The sequence below is a fragment of the Rhinolophus sinicus genome, chromosome 3 (assembly GCF_057876585.1).
Source record: "Rhinolophus sinicus isolate RSI-liver-muscle chromosome 3, RSI-T2T, whole genome shotgun sequence".
Taxonomy (NCBI): domain Eukaryota; kingdom Metazoa; phylum Chordata; class Mammalia; order Chiroptera; family Rhinolophidae; genus Rhinolophus; species Rhinolophus sinicus.
Genome location: NC_142503.1, coordinates 143,356,000 through 143,373,940, shown reverse-complemented (window position 1 = coordinate 143,373,940; position 17,941 = coordinate 143,356,000). Strand labels below are relative to the sequence as shown.

At 39.1% G+C, this 17,941-nt stretch overlaps 1 protein-coding gene across 2 annotated transcripts; it reads right to left on the bottom strand.

The window, feature by feature from the left end:
* Nucleotides 1-1,497: 1,497 nt before the first annotated feature.
* Nucleotides 1,498-13,694, bottom strand: DUT (deoxyuridine triphosphatase). 2 transcript variants are annotated; one of them, XM_019730691.3, is made up of 7 exons: nt 13,559-13,694; nt 12,330-12,468; nt 10,304-10,395; nt 8,172-8,216; nt 2,465-2,539; nt 2,235-2,305; nt 1,498-1,810 (listed from the first exon to the last, which is right to left on the bottom strand). In XM_019730691.3, the coding sequence occupies exons 1-7, from the start codon at nt 13,581-13,583 to the stop codon at nt 1,754-1,756; spliced, it is 504 nt and encodes a 167-aa protein (XP_019586250.2). In that variant the 5' UTR covers nt 13,584-13,694; the 3' UTR covers nt 1,498-1,753. The 2 variants fall into 2 exon arrangements, with proteins under 2 accessions (XP_019586250.2, XP_019586249.3); XM_019730690.3 differs by lacking the exon at nt 13,559-13,694 and adding an exon at nt 12,997-13,315.
* Between the last annotated feature and the right edge of the window lie 4,247 nt (nt 13,695-17,941).

Below are 17,941 nucleotides of genomic sequence, written 5' to 3'. Positions count from 1 at the left end.
ATGGGCTGTGAAACCATAGGACCCAAATTTTAACTGGTCATATTAGCTAAGATGTTAAGCAAGTTACTAAATGTCTCTGAGACTATTTTTGTCACCTATAAAGTGTTTTTATCTACTCTCTGACAGGTATGATATGAAAAGTTTGTAAAAAAGTGCTTAATATAGTGGACTTTCACCTAAGTGGTAATTAACATTAACAGTGAAAGCTAAGACCACATCTCCTGGTAGTCACATCATACTGTTTGTTCGTACTCAACTATTACAATGTACAGTCAGAGAACAGAATCCACTCCGACTAGTTTAGCAGAAAAGGATTTATTTAAATTTTACTGAACTGCATGTAGTTTATACCATAACCTAGTACACACATATACACATAAATATGCAATTCAAATAATCTTCACAGTATTTACCCATCTAACATGTGTTGTCCTCCACTGTTTTCCTATTTAATTTTTTTAAATGCCAGTTATGACCCACTGAGTTGATTTCATGTCTCGCTAATGAATCGTGACCCACAGATGGAAACTACTCTATTGCAGGGTATTAAATGGCCTAGAGAAACACTGGAAGGAGAGAAGAAACAAACTCTGTCCTGTGCTTCCAGGAACTGGACAGCCTAGAGAGCTGCCCACTCCAGAAGCACTCTGTCTGTATGACCCACACTCACAAAAAAGATGCCTCATCAGTCCCACACTAGTGCATCTGATTGACAAAGCCTAAGCGACACCCAAAGCCCTGGTACAAAGGAGTCTGGGAAGTACAGTAAAGGAAAGCATACCTAGAAGGTTGCAATAGATGTTAATCAAACTAATCCACAGAATCAGCCCCCCGCCAATGTTACATCGGCAGTGAAATGCTGCTTAAATATATTTACTCAAAAGTACATGGGCTGGACAAACCCAGGGGCCTAAGCATACATCATTACATATATTTTATCCCGATTCAATTGCATATTTTCTTGGATACAGCCTATTATTACTACTTCAGTGAGGGGAAACTCACTTCAGTGAGGGAAACAACCCGTACAATTTACTCGATGGAATGAAATTCAGAGGAACAAACAACTTTCAATCCCCAAGTTACACTTCCTTTCACAAAACATATTCTGCCCAGTCAAGCTATGGTCTACCAAAAGAATGACTAAAAAACAAACAAACAAACAAAAAACTAAAAATAAAGATTCTATTCTTCCTACCCTCAAAGAAATCTTCAGATTAAAAAAAAATAGTTTGGAGACAAACAGATGAGAAACAAAAACTCATAGACACAGACAATAGTTTAGTGGTTACCAGAGGATAAGGGGGGTGGGGGGTGGGAGATGAGGGTAAGGGGGATCAAATATATGGTGATGGAAAGAGAACTGACTCTGGGTGGTGAACACACAATGGGATTTACAGATGATGTAATACAGAATTGTACACCTGAAATCTATGTAATTTTACTAACAACTGTCACCCCAATAAATTAAAAAAAGTAGTTCGGGGAGATCTGTAATTGATGTACATTTGATTTAAAAAATAAACTTTATTAGGTTACCATGCAGATTTATACAACAATTAAATGTAGAAAAATACCAGACAGCAAAGCTCTATGTGATCCAAACAGAGCACCCTTTCTTTGACCATAACAGAACCACATATTTTTAAAAGCTGAAGATATTAAGTTTACAGAAGTGCAAAACAACACTAAACAAAAATTCTTTATTTTTAAGAAAAAGGCATGTTTTCTCATTTTCTATTCTTCATAAATTTTAATTCTTTCCAGTGGAACCAAAACCTCCTGAACCCCTTTTAGTGTCATCTAAAACCTGAAAAGACATAAAGGTTGCAAGCCATATAGTTAATTTCAGATCCTCTTTCACTTTTCCCCAGCTCCTAATTAGCAAGACTTTTATTCTTGCTATAACATCTTTTTAAAAAGGAGATTGCAACAAAAAAAATTACTTTTAAAAATCCTCCATAAATTTAAATATTGGAGAATTTTCTAAAAAGCTAAGGAAATAGAATTTCACAGTATATTTAAATGATTTGTCATCCAAAATAATGCTACGATAGCTATAAAAATCATTTCAAGAAATTCTAAAACTAAGATTTTAATTTTGTTTAAAATGGGACTAAGTCATATACGCTACTATTTAATTACAAATAGCATATTAAATCCTCAAAATTGTATTTTTCCTTCAATGAAGATGTTACATCATTCATTCCCTATTCAGTTTTTATGATACTTACTTGAACTTCCTCTATTTCAGGATAAAAAATCCGTTCACAAATGAGCTGTGCAATTCGGTCACCCTTTTTGACTTCAAAGGGAAAAAAACAGTTTATTACTGATATTTCATGAATGCATTCTCTATATCCTGCTTTCTACAATGAGAATTACAAGAGTTACCATGTTTTAATTAGATATATATGTAACTCAGAAAATTCACTGCATTTATGTGACTATATATTTAACATACCTTCAAACTTTTCTTTGCCAAAATTAAACAGTACAACACCAATATTTCCTCTGTAATCTTCATCTATGACACCAGCTGAAGAAAAGAAAAACAGTATTAACTTGGTTATGCTACCAAAACACTGAGAGTGTATGATGACCTCAAAATCACTCTTATGTAGCTCTGATATTTTTATCCTTATAGCTTGCAATAAGTGAATCTTGCTCTGGTACTACCTAAGCCTCAAAACTAAGAAACAATATTACTAAAATACCAATAAGAATTTAGAAAATAGTCCTAATTTTCCACCCCATCATTTTTACAAATGGTGACCATTTCCTACTCTAAAGTGGGAGTAGGCACTTAGCATCTCAGACAGGTCGTTCTGAACTGCTCTCTCCAAACCCACTGTCTATCTGTTGCATACCTGCCAAAAAAAGATGAGGAGAAAATTATGATTTGGGTTTTAAAGGCTTTTCCTAGTAGCAGCTTCCCACTAATATCCAAGTTGAAATATGACTGAGTGATAAATAAAAATGTCAAAAAGTCTGAAGATCTGCAGTGGAGTAAGTTGATGCTAACATTGTTAAGCAACAATCTAACAAATATCAGGAGACTCCATTTTTATAACAGAAATGGAGCTGAAATTTTCAGTTCATTGTCTACCTCTCCTTTTATTTTGAGCCACCATCCTTTCTTAGAGCATGATCTCTCAGAAGACGTTAGCACACAAGCTTAATGAGTACACTTTTACACAGAACCATGTATAATTAGTACCTGTTTGAGATTATAAACACAAGGGCAGCAAATCTTTATAGGAGACAAACTTAAGCCAGGGCCTAGTCGTGGCCCAGAGAGGTTCAGTTGCCAGGGTTGTCAGCATTTATCTTTGGGCCAAGAATTTAAAATGTTTCCATAAATACAAGCACAGATAATACAAGTGCACCAGGCCTTCTCATTTCCTTTTTTAAATATTAGACATAATTTACAATTTAATGGTTTTTAGTGTATTCAGAGTTCTACAACCATCACCTAACAATCAATTTTAGAACATTTTCTTTACCGCAAAAAGAAACCCCCTATCTACTAGCAGTCACTCCTCAACCCCCCCACTGCCAATTTCCTTTTATACATGTTAATTCTTTCCCTTCAGTTTGTAAAATGCTGGAGAATTCATGTGAACCTAATTCAGTGTAACATCTTATTAACACCTGCCTCCTAAAAAACAAGAAACTCATTAAAGGAAAAAAGAAGGAAATAAAAGTAATCAGGAATTTAGCTCCACAGGTACTAATGCTGGTTGGCGAGACTCAATTATTTGAAGATCAACTGAAAAAAAAATTCTTTTTTTAGAACAAGGATAAGCATTTCTTTTCAACTTTTCTCATATAGGAAAAAAAAAAAAAAGCAAATTTAAAAAAAAGTTCCACCATAGGAAAAATACTCAAAAAAACCCCAACATTTTAGATTTTTCCAGTGGATTATAATAGTTTAAATGAACCCCTGTGCTTTATGAATAAATTACTAGGAGTAAGTGAAATTGAATTTAAGCATTTCTTAAAAGGTTCCTGAAACAAAACTATTAAGAGTTTAAATTAAAGATAAATAACATTTTAACAGAGAGAAGGGTGAGTATAAAAGTGGCTGAAAAGCAGCAGAGATGGTTCAAATCATGTCTAAAGGAAACAGTTTATTCCTTTCTAGCTATAGAGCAATGAAACTGACCAATTCAAAGAATACTGAAGCCTGGTTTCTTTCCCCACTGCCAGTTAACCGTTAAATTAATGCTTAATATTTATTGAAAGAATTGATACAAAGATGGGATCATCTTTTTTCTATGTTATCTATGTGCAGAATGTTTTGGCTGCAGGAACAATGTGGATCAGATTTAATGAGGACACCACTCAGTACAACATGTTATTCCATGCCAGGACAGATGACCACGGTAGGAATCTCCAGGCTGCGAGGCTTGAAGTACAGGATAGAACTCATTTATCTAGAATGCTATAGATAAAGACAACATGGACTGACTTCTGAACTCTTGTTTCTATTTTATTAGAACATTTTTAGATTACCCAAATAGTACAAATACATACGAGTATAAAGTAAAAGCTAATGACATTCCCCTAACCCTTCCTCAGGTAGCCAATGTTACAGTAATATACCGAGGGTGCCAAAAAATGTACACTTTTTAAGAGATGTTATCTACCGTGTTTCCTGGAATATAAGACCAAGCTGGACCATAAGCTCTAATGCATCTTTTGGAGCAAAAATTAACATAAGATCCGGTCTTATTTTACTATAAGACTGTGTCTTATAGTATGAGACTGGTGTTACATTAATGTTTGCTCCAAAAGACACATTAGAGCTGATTGTCCGGCTAGGTCTTATTTTCGGGGGGAGAAACAGTATGTATAGAGTGGTGCAAAAGTAATTGCAGTCTTTGCAATTAAACCTTTTAAACCGCAATTACTTTTGCACCAACCTAACACTTTTCGAAGTTGAATTGAATTACAGTAGCAATGTTAGTATGACATTCGCTCAAAAGATGGCATTAATCAACGAATGCTAGCGTCATTCATTGTATTACAATTTTAATAGTGCTTTCCTTTCTTAAAATCTGTAAACATTTTTTTGGCATCCCCTGTATTTTACATATTACTTTTTTTCCACTTAAAATATCATAGGCATCCTTTGAGGTTATATATAAATCATAGTCATTCTTTTTAGAGCAAAGATAGGGAAATAAAGTACCTTATTTCTATGTAACTATCTCTTACATATTATCACACATTCAGGTTGCTTTCACATTATTGCTATGCTAAACAAAGCAGCCCTTTACATATGTCCTAGTGTATTTAGCATTTTATCCTTGTCAAAGTTTCCAAAAAGCACTTTCCTGGGGCAAAGGGTGTGTACATTTTAAATTTTAATGGATATTACTAGACAATTTGCAAAAAAAGGTGTAGCTATTCAAACTACTAAAAGCAATATTTAAGAATGCCTATTTCCAAAGTCCTTGCAGTGCCAGATGGTAGCAATCTTTTTAATTCTGGCCAATTTGATGAGTAAAAAAAAACGGTACCTCATGGCGGTGTGACTTTGAATTCCTTTGATGACTATAGTGAGGCCGGACTTCCTTCCTCTGTACGTTTATTGCATAGTTGCATGTCCTCTTTTCTATTGCTTATAAATTTTTTTTGTCCTCTTCTATATTGCTTATGATGAGGTATTTTTTTCTTATCTGTTTGGGTATTTAACTTCTTCATATGACTTCCAAGTATTAATTTTTTAACTTTATTCTATCTTCTACCATACAAAACACTTCCTTTTTGTAAAGGCCTTTGCTATATATCTGTAAAGTTGTTCTATCCAATTCAAATGGTTGGGTGTCTTGAATTCTGCAATGCCATGTGATCTACCAAGATTTTATGCTTGGCACACAGACATGGGAAAAGCCTTCAACTAACCAAAGGACATGAAATTGTGTGAAGTCAATTAAAACGTGTGGCAAGAAAAGAAAGCCCTCAATTAGAACTTTTTTTTTTCAGCATTTACTCGTATGTCAACGGCATAAAAAATCCAATAGTTCCAAGTTCATTTATTACTCAAAGGCGATTTGACCTTCAAGAAAAGCCCAAGGTTTATTCTTTTTCTACATAAGGGACATAAGCATCAGGGCTATTTCTCTTCATCAGAAAGCAGAAAGTATTTTGAAGTTATCACTGGAAAACTCATGCATTGGAACTGGCAGTGATTAACTGACTTCAGGCAAAAGTTTTAGTGTGTCAAGACTTTGGCATGTCATTTGTTGGAAACCTTTAGTGAAAACTATCCACACCTACCAGATGTGAATTCTGAACAGAATCCTGCATACTCAACTTTTCCCTTTGACCCTTATTTACAGCCTGTGATTTCTAACAATATCTCTTTTCTGAAATAAAAACTGTGGCCAACTATGATAAACTTGTGCCTAAGAGACATTTTTAAGATACTCTGCATCCAAGAACACACCACAATGTGATTGTATAAATAATAGCACACCAACCACCAGGCAAACTAACTTTCCATTTCTTTTACATGACTTTTTTTCAGAGGGTTGTTTTAAACAGAGCCAAAATTAGTAACAAAGTTGGGAAAAAAAGTTTCCATGTGAAAAAAAAAATCTGTGAAGCCCCTAGGGGACAGGAAATATAATTTACAGGATCTAGTATGTGCCAAGCAGTGTTGAGTGCTTTACATACGTCAGTTAATCTTCCCACACTTCATAGGCAGGTATACTAATTTTCATTTTACAGATGTGGAAGCTGAGGATCAGAAAAGTTAAGTAATAACTAACTAGTTAGTGACAAAGCTGGAACCCAAATCCAGTTGTTTCTCCAAAGCTCATGTTCCTTTCATGACCCTTTGAAATTTCTTTAAAATATACACAATCTTTTATTTAAAAGATTACCATATATAAAAGATTAATTATAATACTTGACCTTCTGAAAGTATTTTTGACAATCAAGCATAACTGAGCCCAGGCAATCCTCAGACTCAGCTCCTCTCTTCAGTCCCTAAGGCCTCCTTCTGGGCTCGTCTTGCCCCACAGCACCACCTAGTGACACCATGGGGAGACTAAGGGCAGGCTGTAGATCGCCCAGGGGCGAGCCTCATCTGGGCCTTGTGCCCCTGCAGTGGAGGTAATACTGAGCTAATCCAGCAGTGCTTGGTTAGTGGAGGGATAGCAGGGTGATCCATAGCAATTTAACTGGAGTGGCAAGAACATTGGATTGGAATCATATGCATGGAGATTCCAGTTTCTAACATGTCAACTTGGGCTCATCTCCGAGCCAGTTTCCTCATCTGTTAAAAAGTAGCTTTGTAAATGGTGGGAGGTGGAGCATCTATCATACGCACCTATCTGAGGGCCAAGATGTCTTGTTAGTGAAGCACTCGCTCACTATCAATGGAGATAAAAGGGTCAGGACATGGGGAACCACTGTAAGTGGAGCCTGGATCCCAATAATGAGGAGATCCGAAGCAAGGGAGCCATATTAGGAAAGTGAGAATTTCCTTATAGTAAAAGGCAGAGAACTTCCTTACAGTATGATCTTACAACAAAGGGGTCCTACATGAAAGGGGCCCTATGAGGAGGTTGTTGACTTTGGGAGACATGAGCAAGGCTTTGTTATAAGAGCAATAGGAGCCAGTGAGGACTAGCTGGCCAAGAAATGTACGTAAAAAAGCACAGTTTTCTCTCCTGACTTGAGGGAAAGATTCTTTCTGTATTTTGCCAAACATGGATGCCTCTCTTACGCAAGTCAGTAAATTCTTATTATAAGTTAGACCTGCATTTTCTGGAACCTATATATTAATAATTGCTTAAATAATGACAAAAGCTTTTCCTTCCCTTATAATAACCTTTCTTCTAAGAATAGACTCATTTTTGGACTAAATACAGATTATCATTAAACCAAGGCAAAAATCCTATCTGTCAGATAGTGTCTAGTTAGCCTATTAATAAAGTAACATTCATTTCATTCATTTATTATAAAAATTAGACATGATCAAATAGCATTTGAAACTGTATCATAATTGTCTATTATTCACCTAGAAATTTCTAAAAGGCAAGACACAACAAAAATCATTTCCTTTTCTTGAAGATAAAAATAAAACTTGTCATTTGATTACTATCTCTTAAGCAAAAGCAAAATACTTAGAGAATAAAAAAGAAATATATTACCTCCTACATCTATGAAGTGTTTTGCAGCCAATCCAGAACGTGGAGCTAAAAAACAAAAAAGGAGAAATTGGCTATTTTAAGGAGGAAGGGCAATATGGGAGATACTTGACAAATTTAAGCATGTTATTCTCATCTCTTTTACTACTGATATTCATCTTAGCTTTAGTAGGTTCTGAATTCAGGAATATATTTATCATACTGTATTACCAAAATAGACAATAGTTTAGAAAAATTTGACCAAGTTTAATCTGAAGCCAACTTAAGCCAGTCCCACACAACTTCAGTCCAAATGGGGATCTACGGTGGTATAGCTGTGAACTGCTGGAATGAAATGCTCAAGTGCGTACAACTGCAGACAGTTCTGCGCAGTCTAGCTACAATGGGAGGACTGCGACTGGCAGGAACATGGAACTGAGGAAGGGCTTTTGTTTTCAGACGGGACTGCTGAGCATACTGCCATGTACACAGACAGGAAGGAGGCAGAGAGATAAAGAGAGGCATAAACCTAATCAAAGAATGGCAGAACTTAGCCTAGAACTTAGGACTCCTATTCATGAGTCAGATGTCAAGACAGGTCTGTATGAAACAAATGAACCAGAGTAAGAATAAAAGGCTTAATATCATCAAGCAAAACGCCAAAAACTAAACTTAAAAACTCAATTCCACTATGCTTTTCATTCCTGCTGTGCTTTCTGTGCTTTTTATTTTTAAAATGAAAAAAATCAAGAGCTGAATTTATACCTTATACTCGCTGACTTGAACATCAGGTGTACCATTAACTATCCTAACTTCTAGTATTTTACTCCAGAATAACTTAAATCAGGAAACTTTGTCATTAAATGCTGCCCTTTCCTGTCCTTTTATTTCACTCCATCTCCTGATATTTTTCGCCCCAACATACACTAAAAATGCAGTCAATGCTGTCAAAAAGAGACAAAGAGAGCGCTCATCTCATTTTCCTTTTAAATGCTGAAGTATCAGCAGTTCTCACACTCATGGCTAACAAGACAGTGGTAGTCTAGCTACTACCTACCATTCCGGGGGTGGGGGTGTGGCACAGTTCCATTTGCTCCTTCATGTTTATTCAAGTTAGTCGGAAAGTAATTATGCTCTTGAAAAGTACTTTTAAGCTTTTTCCAATTGACAACTGACTCACTCCAGAAAAGTCAAACTTATTGACCTACACTCCTTTTGCCTAGCTCCTCCCACTGAGATGTTTCCCTCTAGCCCACTGAAGAGTCTAGTATCCCTTACCCTAACATACTTCATGGGGGAAAAACACAAAGGGGAAAAGGCTAAGTGGGACCAACAGGGGTTAAAAGTTTTACTCTCACAATATAAAATGCCATATCCATTTTCCTAAGCTTGTCTCTATCTTCTTACATAACAAATACTAGCCATTCTCATCACCATCTTCATAAAGAAATCTGACTTCATATATGCAATCTGGTCCTTGGAAGGGCAAGTTGGCGTTCACACTGGAAAAAGTGCCAGTTAAAAATCACCTATATTTTCAGTTTTTCTCACAGGGAGTGGTTGTGAGAACCACCTCTTGGGCCAATGCGAGCTTCCTAAAAGCTCAAATAAGGAATCAGAAAAACAGCAGAGATAGAGGCAAAGGCATATATAGGCATAGCTCCTTTTATTGCACCTCGCTTTACTGTGCTTCACAGATATTGTGCTTTTTACAAAATGAAGGTAAGACCCTCCACCAGCAAAAAGATTACAACTTGCTGCAGGCTTAGATGATGGTTAGCATTTTTAGCAATAACGTATATTTTAACTAAGGTATGTACATTTTTAAAACATGTCTGTTGCACACTTAGTAGATTACAACATACTGTAAACATAACTTTTATTATTCATTGGGAAACTAAAAAATCCATGATTTGCTTGTGATATTTGCTTCATTGCTGTAGTTTGAAACCGAACCCACAATATCTCCGAGACATGCCTGTATGTAAATGAAAGTTTTCAAATGGCTGTATTTGCCACCACAGATGGCACTTAATTTTAGGACACAGGCTGAGCAATCTCTCTTCTCTCATTTATAACCCAAAGAAATTTAGATGAAGGAACACATCACAAAGGAAAAGCATGACAGATACTTACCTATGTCTTAAACCACTTACCTACTCTTCCATAGCACCCAGAGGGAAGAGCAATTTGAATGTCGGTTTTCACAAGGATTTTCTCCATAGGTGGTACTGTGTAATCATAGGCACTAGGAAGATATTGGAAGAAAAGAACTGGTGTTTAGATATAGTAATTCTCTATGAAGTTTTCTATTGAAAGAGGTGACGACGTGTAAATGTATTCTCTCCTAAACAAAATTTGGTGGGGAAATTGAGGTATTTAGCAGAAATGGGCAGAAAAAGCAGACTTTTAAAAGGCGTATGCTTCAGTAACACAGTATGAAGAGGAAGCGAGAACAAAGAGTAAATAATAGCTGCAGATAGCTAACATTTATTAAACCTTACTCTGCCTCAGGCACAGTTCTAACTGCTTTATATGACTCATGTTCTCACAACAATCCTCTAAGCAATTAAGGAAAACATTCAGAAGGGGAAAATGGGTGGACAAAATAAGGGAGTAGAGCTGTGCTGCATCTTTTCTGCTGGTCTTGGTAGTCTACCAAGCGGTGCCCATGAACTTCACTGGCTGAAGTGGAGAACTGACCACTGTGAACAGCCCTGGAGATGGCACTGCTGAGGAACTGATTCTCTAAGGTCCACCCAGCAAATGTTGTGTGCTATTACTGTAGCCCCCTCACTGACAGAAATTTAAGAGATTTTACAATAAGCAGAGCTAGAAGTTACTTTGAAAACCTTAATTAAGGCTGGTAAAAGCAATACTGTATTTTTACTTCTTTCAATGAAATTTCCTCTTTAAATAGTTAACCCCTAATTTATTAGAGATCAGTTATTCCCATGTCCATTCAGTATACAGAAAGTCACCTGTGTTTATGAGGATGCTTAACAGGTACCTTAAGTCAAAGTCTCTCCTGACTCACAGCAGTTCCCAGACATGGTGTAGGCAAACTACATCACTCTTATTTTTATTCATAAAAATTAAGGGACTGAATTATATTCCTTTATCTACAACAGTCTATACTTCACTTTTCTTTTTCTTTCTCTTCTCCCTTACTATCATTACACACTCCTTTCTCCCCTACTCCTGTACTTATGACTTAGATCAGCAGTTCTCACATTAGAATTACCTGGAATGCTTTAAAAGATATCCTAAGGCTCAGGAGTTAGTCATGTAATAAATGTTCCCTACTTCCAATATCACTTTTCACCTACCTTAATGGTTCTAAGACTTGGACACAGGAATCCGGGGGAAAAAGCACTGAATTCAGGATCAAAAATTCTATTACATTCTAGCCTTTGGGTTATCAATTCAGCTCTTCACGAACTCCCTCCTCTATAAAAAATAACACTCATCTACTTCAGGATTGTTGTGAGTTTTTAAAAAAAATAGCATATGGGAAAAGCTTTTAGTACAGGTAAAAAGTGTACAAATGAAAAGATGGTAGTATTACCAACATCCCTGCTTTTTACATTCGGGCCCTTTCTGAACTTTCCAGTCCTTAGGGCTAACTTAAATATGGATGTGTGAAGAAATTTCACTTACCCTTTAAGGCAGAAGCAGCCTTCATTAATCCTTCTTAGGTATTTTCATACTCAGCATCTAGGCTCCCACCATGGCTTTTTTTTTCTTTCTATTGGGCACATCACGCTCAGGCTTTGAAGGCCAACGTGGGCCTTATTCATCTCTACCTTCCATTTGGAGAGGATACTATAAATGTTGCAAAACAATAACGCCTCACAGGACATTTATTGATATTTATTTACCATTCTGCATTCTTTGCCCAAATCCCCACTGAATTTATGCTGAAGAGAAAACTAAAATTCTCAACACAAAGGCGGAAACACTACATATATGCAAAAAATGTCTGTTTTTGTAATCTTTTAAGTGAATGTTCCAAGCTGTGGCAGAATATAAGTTAACGTGCCTGAGAGCTCTAAACTTCGGGAATTGGGCTTTCTCTGCGGGGCTGGGGATGGCGGGGACAGAAAGCGGCCCTCTCGGCTTCTTCTTCGGGAAAGGGCAGGCCTTTCCCGGGGGAGCAGGCGGCCGGCGCTCACCACTCACCTGTACAGGTCATAGCCCGCAGCCCGCGCAGACCCCTTGGTTGGGGCAGTGGCGTGCTCTGAGAGCCGGACAAAGCGGAGCCGTAAGCCGCCCTCGTCCGCAGGGCGTGGCCGCTTGCTGGGGGAGATGGCAGGGGCCTCTTCAGAGCAAGGCATGGTAGAGAAGAGTACAGGCGAGGAAGAGAGCACAGGAAAGGAAAGGGCGCAAAATGAGCCCAGGCCGCTGAGCACACACTACACAAATTCTAAATTTCCCGCCAGTAGCTCCCGCCCCGCCCCCTCCTCCTGGACGAGCCCACAGTTTGGCTCCGAGGGAAGGCGGGATTCAAATTTGGGGCTGGAAACCCTTCTCCGAAAGCAGATTTGGGATCGGAAACTACTGAGCATTTTTAAGCTTTCCAAACTCAGCGCACGGGTCCCAAGTAGGGGGGTAACACCTATGGTCTCCCCCATACACTATAGAAAGACCACCCCTCATCCCCACGGGGGGAACCCAAATGGACTCGCGCCTGCGCCGCGGGGGGCCTGCGCGCCCTCCTACTTCCCTTGCCCGCCAAAGCCCGGTTGGCTAATCCGCGGGCCTCCTCCCAGGCCCCGCGGCGGGGGCGGGGACTGCCGGCCGCCGTCCCTCCTCCCCACGATTTAGGAAATTTAGGCCCCGACATTACTAGCGCCGCGACATCCTCGGGTTAGGCTGCGAGCGCTGGCCAGCGGAGGGAGCGTCCCCAGCTGCGCTGCTCCCGGCGGGGTGGGGCCGAGGGGCGGGTCTGGCTGGAAGAGTCCCGCCATCTCGGCTTTTGGCCTTGCGCTGCGCGCGTCTTTACACACTGAGCGGAGCAAAGACAGGAAATGGTAGCAGCTCGCAGGGCGAGGGCAGAGGGGCGTCATTTGCCCCGAGCTTTAGGCGCTTGTTGGTTATCCGCTCCTGCTGGCGCGCGCCTGGTCGGCACCCTAGAGACGCGCGTCCCAGTAAAGTGACCTCGGAAGCAGTAATCGCTGCCTTCCGACGAGGGGCGCGTGGAGGCGGCGCATTGGCAGCCCTCCGGCTGGCGCAGGAACAGCCTGGGCCTACGGGAACACCGAACGTTTTGTGTCTGGAATCTGGCTGTCACCGCGGGCCGCCTCTGCCTCCCTCCTTCTATTCTCTTTTTTTTTCTTTTTTTTCTGGCCCCCTTTTCTGAGACTATCTGCGATGCCCAGTGCCCCGGCCCTGCCCATCTTCTGACTTACCTGGGGCGGAGCCGCCCGTGGCCATGACTCCCCAGGTTCAAATTTCAGGAGGCCCAAAAGCAGCAGAACCGCATCACAATGCGCTCATTGCTGCGCCTTAGGCTGTAAGCAAGGCAGCAGATTCGATTTCACTGAGAGTGCACGACGGAGTATAGTTCCTCTTAAAAGAGGGCGGGGGAGCAAGGTTTTAAGGATTACAGCAAAGACAACTCGGATGAAATCCTAGAACTGTTTTGGATGACCCCACAGCAGCACAGAGGGGGACCCCCTGGCTATGATTCAAAGATCCTGGGCCATGCTGGTGCAACTTAAAGTGAGGATGCGCAAGTCACTTTCTATATAATTGTAAATAGATATTTCTAGGATATAAGTATATCCGGTTATCTCCGGAACTCACTCAAAAATCTGAAAACCAAATTGTCATGCACTTTGTCAAAATAGATACAAGCTGTAGTGAGGCAGTTTAAGAAAAATGACAAATAATGTGCCTTTCTTTACAGGCCCCACCATTTCAATTTTCTTTACAAGCTCCTCTTATTCAATGTTGGAATTCCTCTGGATGATGTTATGGATTATAGTGTTTACACTCTCTTCCCCGTGCCTTTAAATATGACCTGTACCCTGTGGACTCCCCAAATTTATACCTACAGCAACACGATCTAGACCCTTCTGCTTTTCCAATCTCATCTAGAGCCATCATCCCTCTCTCATCTCTGGTGCTTCTGGCTACAGTGATTAAAAATTAAAGGAGTGAACAGAAAGGTCAAGACTTTGAGAAGTGATCACATACAGGGGCACAATGGAATAGGCAATGAGATCTCTGTCATGCATTCATATAAAAAAACATTTATCAGTTTCAAGACCCACTAGACTTTCCTGCCTGGGAGTCAATATACATCCTTGATTTATGCTTCATGTTTCATGTCTCAGCTCATACCAGAAAGGCCTTCCCTCAAAAACTTAACTAACCCTGTCTTTCCCTCACCACCATTTTCTATCACAGTAATTAGGGTCTTTTTTTTCCCCTGTTCACGCCATTTATTAACACAACCTGTACTTCTTTTATGTATTTGTTTCCTTGTTTATTATTTGCTCTAGTAGACATAAAAGCTCTGTGAGTGCTGGAACCACAAATATCTTCATTCACTATTGTATTCTTGGGGCCTAGTTTAGTGCTTGGCTCAGAATGGTGCTTGATAAATGTTTTTTATCTGAATGAATGATAGAGATCTCATTGCCTGTTCCGGTGGGCCCCTGCATATGATCACTTCTCAAAGTCTTTTGATTTTTCTGTTCACTTCTTTAATTTTTAATCAAATATTAAATGGAAAATTCCACAAATAAACAACTCATAAGTTTTAAATTGTGCACTGTTCTGAGTAGCATAATGAAATCTCAAGCTATTCCACCCAGGACATGAATCATCCCTTTGTCTAGCATCTCCATGCTGTATATGCTCCCCACCTCCCCACCTGATAGTCACTTAGCAGCCATTTTGATTATCAGATCAATTGATGAGGTATCACAGTGCTTACGCTAAAGTGTGGAGCACCCCTAGAAGCTGTTAGAATGAGTTATGTGTGAGCAAGAGTGACTCCATATTGAATGAGCAAGAGTAACTTTATTTTGAACAAAAGCAGATAACTTAGCGATAACACGCAGGGAGCTGCCCGGTTGCCATGGTAATTGGGTGTAACCAGCTATACTCCCGAAGGTCTGCTACTGAAGATAAGAGGATGTCAGGGTCGCTGGCTGGCTGCTCTGATAAGGTGACATCAGGAGGGCACTCAGAACTGCATAAGAACTGATAACTTTTGCAGCTCAGAGAGCCTGTCTTGACTGAAAGGTGACCACGCTGCCACTCTGCTCCGGGAACCCTCCACTCTGCTCTGCTTTCCTCTGACCGAACCTCTGCTGGACCAACCTCCTGGACCAGCCACACTTCCTCACTCCACCAGGACTTTGATTGACTTTGGGACTAGTTTATTACTCTATTTTACCCAATTATTGTATTACTTTGTGTGCTTTACTGTTTGGTGTGTTGATGATTGATGTTTTAGTAAAGAGCATATTGAAAGGCATTTAAGATCTTGCCTGCTCTGTTCTTTGCTCATGCCACAGCTACTGCGGAGTCCTCAGTCAGTGCCAGGTAGATCCTGGGGGTTTGAGAGTCTCTCGGGGATTAGTCCCCCTGACTTGCAGAAAGAGACTGCAGCACGGACTGTGAGCCTAGCAGTCATTCGTGACATCAAGTAATCTTTATTTTACTTAATGACCCCAAAGCCCAAAAGTAGTGATGCTGGCAATTCAGATACGCCAGAGAGAAGCTGCAAAAGGCTTCCTTTAAGTGAAAAGGTGCAAGTTTTCGACTTAGGAACGAAAAAAATAATCATATGCTGAGGTTGCTAGGGTTGACGGTAAGAATGAATCTTCTATCTGTGAAATTGTGAAGAAGGAAAAGAAATTTGTCCTAGTTTTGTTGTTGCACCTCAAGCTTCAAAGATTATGGCCACGGTCAGTGATAAATGCTTAGTTAAGATGGAAAAGGTATTAAAAGGAGGCACTAGGGCATAAAACATGGCAGGACAGATGACTTCTGATACTTTGTGGCAACGCTGCAGGGCATATGATAAAGCCAGGCATAGTGTACAGAGCGAAAAACCCACACAGTCTCCAAAACAAACAAAAGTTATCTGCCTGTGTTCTGGCAACGTAATCAGAAAGCGTGGGTGACAGACATGTTTTTTATGGAATGATTCCACCAGTACATCCATCACAAGAAGAAGAAGGGGGAATACAGTACCATAAGATAATTTGAGAGAGACAATATTCACATGACTTTTATTATAGTACATTGTTGTAATTGTTCTATTTTATTATTAGTTGTTAATTTCTTACTATACCTAACTTATATTAAACTTTGTCATAGATATATATGTATAGGAAAAAAACAGAGTACGTATATATGGGGTTCAGTACTATCTATGGTTTACTGTAGGTGTCCACTGGGGGGTCTTGGAATATATTCCCTTCCGATAAAGGAGAACAACTGTATAGGGATTTTTCTTTCTCCTTTTAACAAAGACTTATGAGTACATGGTGATTACTTTATGCCAGTTATATTCTGAGTGTTTTTCATCACAACCAGAGGAAACACATGCTGTTATTATCACCATTCTACAGATGGGGATACTGAAGCACAGAGAGCTTAAATAATTTGCTTAAGATCACAGAACTCACAACTAGAAAGAGATGGAGCCAGGATTCAACTTCAGGTAGTCTGGCTTCAGGAGAGTCCTTGCACTTAGCTGCTCTGCTCTTTAGGTTTACATGGGCCCTATTGAGACTGTGGTAACTCTTCTTTATACTGAGCGTGCTGCTGACTGTGTTCCCAGGTCTGGAAAAGATGTGTGTAGTAAGTTAACCAGGCATTCTTAGTTTTACAGTTATCATGCCCTCCTTATTGCAACACTTCCTCACTGGACCACAGTGGGTTTTCCTTCCACCTTACTGGCTGCCTCTTCTCAGTCTCCTTCCTGGCTTCTCTTCTTTTCTCAACCTCTCTTCTTACTCAAGATAAAAAGCCTGGGAGTCTTGCTTCCTCTCTCTTTCTCTTAGATCAACCATTATCTAAAAATAGGCTCCTCCTATGAACCACCTAATGCTTTACCCTATTTGATTTTTCTTCATAGCATGTATTGCTACATGATAGTACATATTTATTCATTTCACTTCTTAGTTGCATGTTTTTCCACTAGCATGTAAGCTCCACGATGGACTTAAACTATCTTGAGTTCTTTTCAGATGGTCTGTGTTTTTCTCCTTGTTCTTTTCAGATGCTCTGTATTTCTTTTTATCCTTTTTGCCTTCTTTAAATTTTATTATTAATTTTATTATAATTAATTTTAATTACTTTAATTATTTTATTATTTTACTTTTTCCTCTATTAAGTTTTACTTCTGGGTCTATTGTTTTAAATAAATTAAAATATGCATGCTTAATTCGTTGGAGTCTAAAATCAAAACAAAGTTATCTTTCTCCTGGATCACAAGGACCTTAGAAGGCTTTAATTCCATTTATGCGTCATTTGACATATATTCGTATTTAATTATTGTCTGGTATTTTAAGTGTATCTTTTCTTTGAATCTCAGCAAGTGTTATTTTTTTAAGATTTTTATTAAAAATATAGCTAAGGCACACAACATATTAGTTTCAGGTGTACACCATAGTTATTCAACATTTATATACCTAAAGAAGTGATCACCATGATAAGTCCAACAACCATCTGACATCTATGCTATCACAATATTGTTGACTTATTCCCTATGCTGCATTTGATATCCCGATGACTTATTTGTTTTATACATAAAAATTTGGACCTCT